Here is a 14,431-nt window from a genome sequence, read left to right as displayed (position 1 = left end):
TTACCAAGGATATCAGCAATGTAAGATACTTCCAAAAAGCACATAACTCATGATAAAGTTTAATCTTAATACCAAAAGCTCATTAATCAAAATAAGTTGAATCAAGCACCAGAGTATGCGAGTAACAACCAACTTGCCAACCATAAAGCAGTAGCTTAGACTTAAGAGAAAGAAATTTTAAAGTACTTCTTTTTCAAAAAACAAGCCAACATAAAATTCTAAATTTCTATATTATTAAGCAAACAACAGGGTTTTGATCTTATCAAATGCACCAGTTCTTCAGAATCCACTTGACGCGCTTGGGAAGCAACTGTGTTAAGATCCTTCCTCCTCCTCCGTTGCACAATCCAAACCACCAAGCTTCCATCCAACTGCAGACCACCAGAACTCTCAGAATTAGAAAACTGACAAAATAATAGAAGGAGAAAAGAAATAACCACAGGGTGTATTAAATAACCACAGAACTAGAAAGTCACAAATCGAATGGGTGATAACTGAAAAGTCATTAATTCTTATGAATGAGGGGGGAAAACAGATTAATGGAAATAAATGAAGTCAAATAATTGGGGAAGATCATGTTAGTTAAGACAAAGCCTCTCTAAGATTAATCAAGTTAACATGAACAAGACACAAAATTTCGATCAACATCAACACACCACCACAAGGGGGGAAATCACTCATACAACTCGTGAGCTATTACGATCAACTTTCTTTTTAGCAAAAAAAACTGAGTGGACTAGAATGTGCAAGTTAAGACCAAACCTCTCTAAGAAGTGGACAAAACTTATATAGCACAGGTACCGATCAGAAGCAGCAAGCACGACAGCTCGCCCGCAGGTGCAGGCCTTTTACCCCACCTTCCTGCACCAGTGACGGGTTATATTTGATTGATTGCTATTCAGAATCCTCATAAACTTCACCATCATCAGAGAGATCATCAAATGTTCTCATATCAAGCTGGTAGCGAAGAATGCCCCCAATACCACCAAACCCTCGGCAGAACTGGGATCCTTCTTGAGATTTGTTGGTAACAAACTCAAGACTGCAACCAAACCGTTTGTACTCATTAGCAAACCACTCAAGCAGTGACGTCTTTTCCTGAACCTCCAGTTCAGCATTGGTGGCTGAATCCCTGAAGTTCTTATTATTGGCTTCCTGCTCTTTGTTAAAATGACTTATGGTTACCTCACCTGTGGTGCTATTTTTCAGCACATACCTGGTAAGGTCTAGGTTTTCCCACACAATAAGAATCTCAATAGCCCCCATCTCTAAAGCCTTCATAGTGTCATCCACACCAAAAACATACTTCCCAGTATCCTGGGATATCTCCTCAAAATATTTGCCAATCAAGCGCTTCTCTTGTATAAACTTCACATTGGCCAGAATTTCTGAAGACAACTCAATTGCCTGATTAAAACCATTCTCCCCACCATAAGAAACATCAACCACATTCAATATTTTTGCTTGAAGCCGTGGGTCAAACATATCGGACTGACTCAGTTCAGTCTTGAAGTCAGCAGACCCGGCTAGTATTAATCCAGAAACATTGGGCTGGCTGGTGGCAGGATTAATGTAAAACTGTGTGGCAAGTTCAGCAGTCTTCCGCACATAGTTATGGCGCTTCTCCATTCTAAGACGAGCAAAACGAAGAGCTGATTGTCCACCTCTTCCATGTTTCTTTGGGAGGTCAACAGTAAATTTATGAAGAACCTCCCGGGTATTACCACTGAGAGTCCCAAAAAGAGTTCCATTACCATCCATGACAATGAAACCAAACTTGTCATCGGATTCCAACAGTTCATTCAGAGCTTCCGTGTGAAACTTGTTGTCGCAGAGGTACAGAGATGCATTAATCGGCCTGAATGGCTCAAAGTCAATGGTAACCTTTTTCTCCTTCCCATCATCAGTTACAATAGTACCTGTGTAAAGAACAAGCCCATTGGGAGGAACCTTATTGTAAAGTTTAAGTCTCTGCTGGGCAGAAGTGATTGCACCCAGCACAGATTGACGATTGACCCTACTTTTGATGTTAGAAGCAGTTCCAAATTCATCTCCAAGCATCTTAGTTACCCGGGAAATTTGATCGCGAGGAGGCATGATAAGAGAAATCATGCTTGTGCCATTGCCCCTTGCAGCTTCCAGCGCCTTAATCAATTTCTTGATTTTCCAAATCTCAATGTTCTTATCAGTCTCATGAGCATCTGCCATTGTGATACAGTTTCTTTACCTGCACAAACATTTGAGCAAAAGGCATAAGATTATCTACCAAGACGTGAGTAAATGATGAACACAATTGCTTTTTGTCTGAAGATCAAGCAAACATGCGCCCAAGAAGACAACACAATTCTAAGCCTTTCCTTGCAAAACCACACACACCACTCACAGAGAAAGAATCTGGAGTCAATTTCCCAAAATATACAACCAACCAAAAATCCATACAAAAATATAAACTAAAATTGCAGCCGTGCAGGGAAAAAAAAACAGATGATAAAGAATAGGAAATTATATTCAAGCATGAAATAATATAGGAAACCACAATATAAGTTTCAAAATTTGCGTAAGTTCAAAACTCTGGTACAAGCACATATTCACAATAGAAATTAAAAAAAGGAACAACACAAAAACAAATTTATTTTCAAAATCAGATGAGAACACAAAGGTAAAATACCAGAAGAAATCCAAATCATATAAGCTAATGCCACAAGACACAAATCAAGAACCAACTAAGTTCATGAGTAACAATAATCATTTAGTTAACTTAAGCTCAAAATTAAATAACAATCTTATGTGGCTATATTGTGGGCAATCCAAAGATATTTTCAAAATCATAAACAAATTGTTTAAGCTAATAGTCACTACTCAAGCAATTCAAAATTCACTAACTCAACAAAAGAAGGGGGAAAAAACAAAGATTGACCAGGACCCCTTCTTTTAGGAACCACACGACAGATGAAAGAAAAGAGAATCCTGTAATCCTGTCATTCATTTCATATGGGAAACCCTAGCACCTTAACCAAACCATGGTTCAAATTCTTTACCATGGTTAGCGATAACCGACTTAATTAGGAGTTCCGTGTTTTTTACCGAAATTGGAAAATTCAAAACTCATATGATAGGTGCCTAGGTGGCACCGCTTTGGCTTTTGGGCTTAAATATGAGCCCAAAAACCAAACCTGTATGTGATCCTTGGGCCCCCATTATAGCCGATGTTGGCATGTTGCAAACTTCGGAAAAAAAAGGCCCAATACCGTGACCAAGGATTTCCTAGAGATAAAGACTTGAGAAGAAGGATTCTCTCTCAATCACAATAAATATAAATTTTATCTACACACCACTAATATGAAGTTTGTTGACACCAAGAAATGATTATCGACACCAAAAAACAATTATCGGCATCGGTAAATAAACATTTCTATAAATAATAATTAGTTCCACATATGACGTTTATCGGCACCAAGAAACGATTACCGATACCAATAAATGGTTATCGACATCGATTCCACATATGATGTTTATTGGCACCAAAAAACAATTACTGAAACCAAGAAATGATTATCAACATCGACAAATAGACAATTCTATAAATAATAATAAATTTCACATATGACGTTTGTTGCCACCAAGAAATGATTATCGACACCAAAAAACGATTATCGACATCGGTAAATAGACATTTTATAAATAATAGTTAGTTCCGCATGACGTTTATCGGCATCAATAAATGATTACCAGTACCAATAAATAGTTATCGACATCGATTCCACATATGACGTTTATTGGCATCAAGAAACAATTACTGAAACCAAGAAATGATTATCAACATCGATAAATAGACAATTCTATAAATTATAATTGGTTCCATATATGACGTTTGTTGCCACCAAGAAATGATTATCGACACGAAAAACGATTATCGACATCGGTAAATAGACATTTCTATAAACAATAATTAGTTCCGCATGATGTTTATCGGCATCAATAAATGATTACCGGTACCAAGAAATGGTTATCGACATCAATTCCACATATGATGTTTATTGGCACCAATAAACAATTACCGGTACCAAGAAATGATTATCGACACTGAAAAATGATTATCGGCATTGGTAAATAGACATTTCGATGAATAATAATTAGTTCCACATATGATGTTTATCGGCACCAAGAAATTAATATCGATACCAAGAAATGGTTATTGACACCGATTCCACATATGACATGTATTGGCACCAAGAAACAATTATCGGTACCAAGAAATGATTATCGACATCGATAGATAGACAATTATATAAATAATAATTGGTTCCACATATGACTTTTGTTGGCACCAAGAAATGATTGTCGACGCCGAAAAACAATTATCGACAAATAGACATTTCTATAAATAATAATTAGTTCCACGTGACATTTATCGGCACCAAAAAAGATTACCGGTACCAAGAAATGGTTATCAACACTGATTCCACATATGACGTCTATTGACATCAAAAAACAATTACTGGTAGCAATAAATGATTATTGACACCGATAAATAGACAATTCTATAAATTATAATTGGTTCCACATATGACATTTGTTGGCACCAAGAAATTATTATCGACACCGAAAAACTATTATCGGCATCGGTAAATAGACATTTTTATAAATAATAATTAGTTTCACATATGATGTTTATCGACACCGATAAATAGACATTTCTATAAATAATAATGACATTTATCGGCACCAAGAAATGATTATTGGCACCAACAAATGATTATCCGCATCAATAAATGATTATTGGCACCGATAATTAGGTATAGAGGTATTCAAAAAATGACCTAAACGATGGTTTACATCCCTAGGATAGGAAGCTTAAAGCACAATGGAAGGACAGTGTTGTCACTCCACAAAATATGACCATTAACAAAAGGCAAGCGGACCTATCGTTTTTCTGGAAGAAAAACAACACAACCCTAACGATTTATGGAGATATTACAAATCAACAGAAGTTGTCATTTTTTGCGAAGAAAAACGATTGATGTTGTCGTTTTTTAATAGATAAACAACACGATGTTATCGTTTTATAACCCTAGAAATTGACATGGTGTGTCGATTTTTATTTCAACCATACTCTAACCAGAAATCGCCGTTTAACAACTATAGACACTCACTCATGCTATATACAGAAATTGACAAACTCACATGTTCAATTTGAGAGATTTCATTAGATATAGAAATATTTAAGAGAGAATTCACAAGACATTACCTCTCCTTTAAAGCTTTTGATGTTGATAATGAGAAATTTTTGGTCATATATTTGCACGGTTTTGGACGTCGATTCAAGTGTGGGAAATCGGTGGCAGATGGAGTCCGAACATGGGGAAATCGGTAAGAAACTTGAAGTTTTAATGTGTAAACTTAACATTAATATTTTTAATATTTTATAAAACAAGGGTAATTTGGTTTTTTCACTACAAATTTATGTGTAGACTTATAAATTTATGGTGTAAACTTATCATTTGTAAAGAGTGATATAGAGATAGTAGATTAGTGGTGTGTAAATAAAATTTCCTCACAATAAAATATCAGATGAGTACCAAAAAAAAAGAACTCAAGGAAGGCTTAAAGTACAAATGATCCACTCAAAAAAAATACAAATGTTGGCCCATATAACAGGCCCAGATAGGCCCATGACCTGAACGAACCAGGCTGGATCATAATGTGAGGGAAATTTGGGCCTTTAATCTAAACAAGTACAGTTGGCCCATATAAACCAGGCCTTGAAAGGCCCATGACCTGAACGAGCCTAGCTGGATCATAATCTGCGGCCCAGTTCGGCCCTTTAATGTAGCAAGTTTCACCGACCGAACACCGAAGCGGAGGCGGTTAAAGCCACCGAGTCCCCGTCTCTTTTTCCTCTCTGTATCTGCGAATCCTTCACGCAACAATCTAGTCGGAATCGGGTTCCTTTCTGTAATCACTTCTCCTTTTTCATATTTTCTTGCCAACTTGCCATCTGATTCATATAGATTCATGTTGATGCTCCTATGTTTACATTTTTTTGCAATTGTGTTTGGAATCGTGTCGTGTGTGTTGTTGTTTTGTCTATGTTGAGGTTAGGTTAGTGTGTTGAGAAGGGATTGATATATTGCAAAGGTTAGATTTTAGGTGGCAATTGTCTGATTCATGTTCTGTGTTAATTATTGATTTTGGGTGGGGTGAAGATGAGATTTTGAGAACTGAGACACTTAAACCAAACCCTTCATAGAGTTATACGGTTTTCCAATGCTTACCTGGTGAATAGGCAATTATTTAGGATTGGTTTGATGCAGTAGTGGAAGCATATGCTGCTGGGTGGATTTTTTTTTAATCTCTGTTACGTATGTATGTCTAGGATGTTAATTCACAAATTTGGGTTTTGCTGCATGATTGATTGATGATGTTTCTTTCATTATTATCATCAAAGACTTTATTATTATCGTCTTATAGTTGGAATTCGCTATATGAATTCGCTTATGCAGTTATGCCAATAATTCATATCTAAGCCATTCTCATTGTCAGTTCTTATCTTTTCGTTCTTTTTATTGCTGCATTTTAATTGGAACATTGTAGTTTTTTCTATGTTCATTCATTGTTTGTCAATATTGTTTCTTAATAGCTCAGCATTTTGAATGATACATCATTGCAGCACATGTACCAAACCTACTTGAATGGTATTTTTCAGATGTACTTTTCCAGTTCATTCAACTAGCTGTAATCCTGTTAGATACATACCCTCAACCTTTTCTTCATTAGAAGATATCTGAAATTTTCACATTTTAGTACTTCTTTCTGATATATTTAATAAATTAGATGACGTTTGCATGATTTCAAAATGGATGGATTAGTATTTATCTGATGATAGATATCCATCTTAGTATCTTTGCATTTTATGTTCAGTGGGTTCTATTGTCTTTTACATTATTTTTTAGGAAGGGTGGGGTGGGGTGGATTGGGTTTCGTGCGCTCCTGTAACTAAGTCATATGCTATGTTAATGTATTTGGTTGCGTCCATTGTTTTGTCTTTTGTGAATGAAATGAATTCATAGTTTATGTCATTTGAATAGTATTGTGGTTGTCTTGAGAAACTAGTCCAAAGCTTTTCCTTATGTGCTATTTTTGTAGCTACTTTGTTTCCTTGATAATCTATGGAAATCTTGTTAGTGATCTTTGAATTTGATCATTGCTCCTCTTTTCTTTTGCAATTGCAGGTTTTAGGACTCCTTGGTAACCTAATGGCTAGATCACTAGAGACTTAGCCATCGAAATTCAAGGCTGTATTATATCAAGTTTATATGATTTTGACTGTATGTTTTTCATTCCTTGGACCGTTGCATGATACCATATAAATTCAAGAAGAGATTCAGATTTCTCATTTGGTTATGCAAGTAAAGCACAGCAGCTTCCAGTAGGGAATAGTGTAGACATCTTCCTTCTGGTTAGTATATATGTGTGCTGGACTGATCTTGTTGAGTTTTATTTCATTTATCATGTGCATTGCCTGAACACCCAACACACACACCAACAAAGCTTGGTTTCATATTTCCAAGTTTGTCTGTTTTGATCCTTGTAGTAAGTTAGAAAATTGATTCCTAGCAGAAAGATTGTGTTGGGCATTGATAATGGCACAATGTGTGTTTCACATCTGGTTGGCTACACCTAAACTATGTTCTTGGGGTGTGTGGTTTTTCACTGTTTGTCTAGGAAAAGAAACAAGATTTGAAGTGATTAATCATGCAACAATCGTCCCAATTCCCAAGAGAATACATTTCTTAAGGTTTTGGAGTTTGCTTTATCATGTTTGTATTCCTTGGCATTAGATCAAAGTTTAGTGTTAATATCATACCTTCGCTGACTGGATATCTGGTGGTTAATTATGAAGGCTATCTATAATGTGAGTATTTGTGAAGGGTGAAGCTGTATGAAGATAAAGTTGGGAATTGTTCATGTAAGGAGTGTAGGAAGAAGAGGATATTGTCGTGCATGTCAGACTCTTGAAGAGTGTTTATGTTGCAGATCTGGAGTTTTGTTGTATAGAAATAATACACTGTTGACTTGGGAGTGTAAAAATTGTATTTCTCCTACTATTCTTCTCATTGGCAAGTGGAAATCTCGTTCTGGATAGAAAACCTATACGGTATATGCAAGCTAGACAACAAAAAATTCCTTGTCAGAATTCTGCACTTGAGTGTGTTTGGTCAAGAGTGGTACTATGATGGATTAAGAATTTCCGTTCGAAAACATTAATGGTCTGTTGTATTAGATGTTACTATAATTTGACTAGGGTTCTGTACTTATGTGGCTAAATCTTGTTATTAGGATTGGAAACTTTGTTGGTGTCATATGCTAGGTTTTAGTGAGTTTTGAGACTGCAAGCGTCATTTGGTAACAGGTTTCTGATATGTAATTATAGTTTCCTTAAAAGATGCCCAGGGGTCCAATTCGTTTCTATCTTAGTTTTTCTTGTTATTTTCTGTGAGACAACTCTTTATGATGGACATAGTCATTTTGTGAAGCATATCATGGGCAGAGCCCTGTTATCGGTAGCTATCAAATTTCCGCAATGCAACAGTGAACTTGAACTGTCCTCAGGGAAGGTCAGGGTAGTTTATGCAGATTCACTTGATGTATTGATTCAGATTGAAGATCCAATTGGATCTTAGTCCCATTATTCAGTTTACTGATATAGTATTGAACCTGTGAACCATATTAGTGGGATCTCATAATTTTAAATCATTATAACTTTTTATTTACTCAAGTGGCTTGGTCTTTGGATTATGCCTGTAGGCTTTAGCGCTCCTAGTGTTTTTTATGAGTAATTTACTATTGTTTGTATTTTGATTTCTGTAGTTATTGTCGGTTGCTAATGTCAGTTTATATGGTATATTTAATTAGTGCTGTGACCATGCTAAGTAATTAGTTTTATATGTCTATTAATAATTTAATATTAAGTCATATTCACTTGTGCTGGCATCATTCTAATAAGTCAAATATGTTTAGTAACTTACGACAGTGCATGCAAGATGGCGGGGGTGAAACGAAGAGTTTGTTGTGATACAGAAATCAATGGTTTTCACAAAGAATTGGATGAAGTCTTATGCCCTATTTGCATGGACCATCCACATAATGCTGTCCTCCTCCTGTGCAGTTCGCATGAGAAGGGTTGCAGATCTTACATTTGTGATACAAGTTACCGGCATTCAAATTGCCTAGACAGGTTCAAAAAGTCAAGGGATGATTCTCTGAATAATTCAACCTTACCCTCTTCCTTATCTTTTGACCCATATAGTTCTATTGTCTCTTCTGATGACCTGGACTTGGCTTTGAGAACTGATATTATTGAAGGCAATGATAACAATGATGTAAGTGAAAGCAACACTATAACTTCTTTAATGCCTGAAGGACTGGTAGAAAATAATATTCAAGATCATGCTCAGCATTTAACGACACAGGGAGAAGCCAATATGGAAATTGGTAGTTTTGGGCCTCATCGTGGAAGGAATGACAATGAAGAGTTGGATGGGGAGAATCTGTCAGAGTCAAGATTGAGTTTGGAATGCCCTTTGTGCCGAGGAGCCATACTAGGGTGGAAGGTTGTAGAAGAGGCCAGAAAATATCTTAATTCAAAGAAGCGTAGTTGTACCCGGGAATCTTGCTCATTCGCGGGGAACTATCAGGAATTGCGTCGACATGCTAGGAGGCTTCACCCAACTACTCGACCTTCTGATGTTGATCCTTCTAGAGAACGAGCATGGAGACGCCTCGAGCACCAGAGAGAATATGGTGATATTGTTAGTGCTATTCGCTCAGCTATTCCAGACGCTGTTGTTGTTGGGGACTACGCTATTGAAACTGGAGATGTGTTACCGGTTGAAAGAGGAAGAGTAGCTGGCGAACCTACTGCACCTTTGTGGACCACTTTCTTTTTGTTCCAGATGATAGGCTCGATGGACAGAGTTGGTGAGCCAAGGGGTCGTTCAAGGGCCTGGACAAGGCATCGACGCAGTGCAGGAGCTTCATCCGACCGGCGGTACCTTTGGGGTGAGAATTTATTGGGTCTACAAGATGAAGACAATGACAATGACTTGCATCTGTTAGACAATGCTAGAGAAGACGGGTCTCCCATTCCAAGAAGACGCAGGCGTCTAATGCGCCCAAGGACTAATGAGGATCAGTCATGAGAGGCATCAGCAAATCTCTGGTAAATAGCAGGAACTTGACAGCTTCTGGAGTTATCTTCCAGATTATGCTTTGCTGTCCCAGTTATTGTTGTTACCATCGATTTTTCCAAGAATGCTAGGAAACTGCCTTGTAATTTTCATGCTGATTGGAAATCATGGTTACAGTGACTCATAAGCTTGGAGGAAGTGCTAAAGCTGGAAAAGATTTGTTCCTGGATGTATTTATAATGCTTTCAGCTTATTACGGAATTGTAATTGAAGACAAGTCTGGATCTTTTTCTCTTATTGAACTGCAAGCATCTTGTTCCAAACATTTGTACTATATAAGTTGAATATGCAGTGTGTGATTTGATTGATTGTTCCGTTCTACCATCTCCCCCTCCTCCATCTCGTCTTCTGCTGTAATCTTGTGTCAAACATCGGATTACATGCAGCATAGACATTCCATCTCTTCTTTGTGACATGAAAATTGGACAAGAGAGCCACATTTGGTCACGAATTTTCAAAATGGGCGCATTCTACCTTCGGTTTCTGATGTTTAATTTTAATTTTTGACCTTCATCTACCCCTTGTGTTTTTGACGTTGATAAGCATAATATAAATTGTCAGCTCGCAAGTTTGAATCGTGAAACTTATATTATAGATTCCAGTTTTTTTCGTTTTTTTTTTAAAACGGAGATGAGAGATTCGAACCTTGATCATTAGGGTGATACACTTTTTTTTTTTGAAGTAACGGGGAGTGACTCGCATGTATAGACTGTAATTGTTAATAGTAATTAAACTATGTAGTAATTAGATTATTGTATAAATGTATAATGGAAGTAACATTCATCGGAAAATTTCTGATTGAGAAACAAATGAAAAAGAAAATACATTGACGATTCCTTAAATAATCTAAAATTTAAAAGTAACCGTTAAATTAGCACTAGTAGTTGTAGCCCATTCGATTATCCTAGATTTTTACCCATTTGGGTCCAAGCAATTTGAATGAACAGAGGCCCAACTACTTAACCAGTGAAAAGCCCAAGTTAGGCCCATTTCATAATATAAAGCTCTGGTAAACACGCGCTCCAAAGTAGAACAGCTTTAATCCAATAGGAAATACAAGTCGAGTTTTAACTTTTAACTTTTAATTAAAAGCCCAAGGGGCTCATTCATTCCTCAGTCTCGCTGAGGTTTTAGCCTTTACTCTCTTTTCTTCGTCTAGGGTTTTAGCGTTCCGGAGCAAAAGAAAAATCCAGAGAGCCATGGATAGGTACCAGCGTGTCGAAAAACCGAAGCCACAGTCTCCGCTTAGCGAGAATGAGATCCGTATCACCACTCAAGGCGTTATCCGAAACTACATCAGTTATGCCACTACGCTTCTCATGGTATCGTCTTTTCTCGCCGAAACTGTACATGCGTCTTGTTTTTATTGCTTTAATGGGTACTGTTAATTGTTTCTTCTGTCATGGATTTGTTTTTGTTTTCCTGCCATTATATCCATAGCGTTCTGTGTGTGTCCGTCGTGGATTTGGGGTGATTATTGCTATTCTTGGAGTTAACTGGATTTATGGGATCTGTTGCTTCTGCTTTTTATGCCTTTCTGCGATTTTGAATTTTGATTGAGATGTATCCATTTTACATCAATGAAAAATCTGTCCCGAGATTGATTGTGTTAAGAGTCTAATTTTTTGTAGTATTTCTGTCTGCAGATTGTGCGTATATATAGAAATTGTGTGATTACCGGAGCTAGGCAGTTAGGTACAGAATCTATCACAATAGAATTTTGCAGTGAGAGTAGTCATATAGGGGGTTCAGTGGGGAGTTTATGACTAAGAAGTAAGTATTTAGCTGTTTGAAGATGGAGCAGCATGCATGAGATCCCTGAAAAGCATGACTTAGATATACTTAAAGAGTCTAATTGTCAGGATGAAGTCACTTGTATTTGTAATATATACATTGTATGTGAACCATTGTGCAATTGCTTTTATTTTTCCTGGACACTTCTTTAATCTTCCACCTAATAATGCTTAAGATCTCTGCTTTCTATGTTATTGTCGTTTGCAATACATTTTAGGAAAAACATATGAAAGAGATTGTCTTGAAGGCAATGGGCCAAGCAATCAGCAAGACAGTAGCCATTACAGAGATACTGAAGGTTAGTATTCCCTGCGAATGTTGTTTTCGTTGTATGTGGCTTGCTCTCTGGTGCTTAACTAATTAGGTATTTGTCTACTGATGCAGAAGAGAATTCCAAATTTGCATCAAGACACTGCAATCAGCTCAATAAGCATAACTGATGTATGGGAACCTATTGAGGAGGGTCTTGTGCCGTAAGTTTTATAATAATTTTTCATTGTTTTGCATTTGAAGAAAAGGAAAAGATGATATGTTCAGTGATGCTTATGTATGAATTATAACTGAGATATGTAAGTATTCATGTCTGATGCAGTGTGGAACAAACACGTCATGTCTCGATGATTTCAATAACCTTATCAACTAGAGAAGCTAAATACCAACTCTCCTGGGTAATTGCTTCTTGCCAATATCATTTTTTTTTAAACCCTAGGTTAGGCTATTGGATGTGGATTCAGAGGAGAGTGGCTTGTGTTTGAGCCGTTGCAAAGATTGATATGGGCTATTAATCCTTGAACCAAGCCTCTCTGGTTTCTATTATTGGCACTGATCAAGATTTTTTTTTGGGTTTCTGGGTTACTGTACTAACGTATGGCCCTCTTTTAGGCGGCGGGTGTCTTGAGAGAGCTCATGTCACTTAAGAAATTCATACCATTCAATTCTTGAAAATTACATTGTTTTCCCAGTGCTCCTGCTTTACAATTTGGCTTTTTGTGCATGTCTGAAAAACTTGTCAATAGATGCCAAGCTCCATCTGTTGTAGCACAACCAAAGAGGCAGTATGTTTATCAGCAGCAGCAGCAGCAGCCCAGGTTAGCACGTGCTCCGTACAATGCCGCCAATGAAGGTGCTGTCAGTAACATGTTTTTAGGTGGTATCTTTGGATACGTCCTTGTCAGTTTTAATACCTTGTTTTGATGATAAATTTCAGATTCATATGGCCGAGGTAGGGGTCGTGGTAGAGGGAGAGGGCGGAATTGGGGCAGGGGTGGATATGGAAACGATCAGGGAAACTATCAGGGGAACTATGAAGGAAACTATCAGGGAAACTATCGGGGGAACAATGAAGGAAACTATCGGGGGAACAATGAAGGAAACTATCAGGGAAACTATCGGGGAACAATGAGGGAAACTATCAGGGAAACTATCGGGGGAACAATGAAGGAAACTTTCGGGGGAACTATGAAGGAAACTATCAAGGGTAGCAATAATGGATGTTTTATTATGGTTGTCAAAATTTATTTCCATACTGTTTTACTTTGTTTTTTATATGGCAATACCTTCAACGTGCCCTTTTATATGATAGATAACGGTGGGTATACAAATTGGAACGACGGTGGTGGCCGAGGAAGAGGTTGGGGCAGTCGTGGTAAGTTTGTTTCATGAATTGATGTAAGGAAAAGCTTTATGCGGAGTGATGATACAACAAAAAAGGTTTTTTAGGGTAATTTGTTATTGAGGAGAATCGAATATATGCAGGATGTGAATGGATGTGGATCCTTAATCTTTGTATGATATGTCATTTTCAATCTCCATAAGCTTATAAACAAGTATATCATACTGGATTTATAAATGGTGGGGATATCAGTTTGAATTTGCGAAGGATTCACGTTGATCTCATGAAGCATTTGCTTTGTAGGTGCTGGATATGAAAGAGGCAGAGGGGGCAGAGGCTATGGCCGCGGCCGTGGAAGGATGGGTGGACGTTCAAGGGGAGGTGGTTACCAAGCATATTAGAGAGTTGGATATCTCTGTCCTTGGATTAGTGAAATGCTTACCTTGGCCATTGGGTGAATTTTATCAGTATGCATTTTTATCGAGGGATGTGGTTTATGATTGCATAGCATTATTAAGCAGTTATTTCATGCTTTTTCTCTTGAAGAAATGGATTTGGGCAAGGTTGTTTGGTTGGTCGTTTGCATTTAGTGCTAATAGTTTGGTGGTTAGTGATTTATTGTAATTCATTCAGTCTCATGTTTGTTGATACCTCCTGTCTATATCTTATTGTCATATATTTCTTGATTCCTTGTAAAAACAAAAGGCCGTCTTTATCCATCTTCATGTTGGCTCTTACGAGCAAAGCTCTTATTGTCTTGGTTTTGATAGATTAT

At 37.3% G+C, this 14,431-nt stretch overlaps 2 protein-coding genes and 1 pseudogene across 3 annotated transcripts; 2 read left to right on the top strand and 1 right to left on the bottom strand.

Moving 5' to 3' along the window:
- Positions 1–47: 47 nt before the first annotated feature.
- On the bottom strand, positions 48–2,963 carry LOC119990728 (eukaryotic peptide chain release factor subunit 1-2-like). 2 transcript variants are annotated; one of them, XM_038836805.1, is made up of 3 exons: positions 2,918–2,963; positions 763–2,227; positions 48–371 (listed from the first exon to the last, which is right to left on the bottom strand). In XM_038836805.1, the coding sequence occupies exon 2, from the start codon at positions 2,206–2,208 to the stop codon at positions 895–897; it is 1,314 nt and encodes a 437-aa protein (XP_038692733.1). In that variant the 5' UTR covers positions 2,209–2,227; positions 2,918–2,963; the 3' UTR covers positions 48–371; positions 763–894. The 2 variants fall into 2 exon arrangements, with proteins under 2 accessions (XP_038692733.1, XP_038692735.1); XM_038836807.1 differs by having other exon boundaries at positions 2,924–2,949.
- Positions 2,964–5,822: 2,859 nt separating this feature from the next.
- On the top strand, positions 5,823–10,559 carry LOC119991667. The gene is made up of 3 exons (XM_038838059.1): positions 5,823–5,955; positions 7,233–7,459; positions 9,022–10,559. Exon 3 carries the CDS (start codon positions 9,045–9,047, stop codon positions 10,200–10,202), a length of 1,158 nt encoding a protein of 385 aa, XP_038693987.1. The 5' UTR covers positions 5,823–5,955; positions 7,233–7,459; positions 9,022–9,044; the 3' UTR covers positions 10,203–10,559.
- Positions 10,560–11,323: 764 nt separating this feature from the next.
- LOC119990906 lies at positions 11,324–14,190 on the top strand (annotated as a pseudogene).
- The last annotated feature ends 241 nt before the right edge of the window (positions 14,191–14,431 follow it).

The sequence above is a fragment of the Tripterygium wilfordii genome, chromosome 22 (genome assembly GCF_013401445.1).
Source record: "Tripterygium wilfordii isolate XIE 37 chromosome 22, ASM1340144v1, whole genome shotgun sequence".
Lineage (NCBI taxonomy): Eukaryota > Viridiplantae > Streptophyta > Magnoliopsida > Celastrales > Celastraceae > Tripterygium > Tripterygium wilfordii.
The sequence above is the reverse complement of the archived record's forward strand: the minus strand, read 5'-3'. Positions and strand labels throughout refer to the sequence as shown.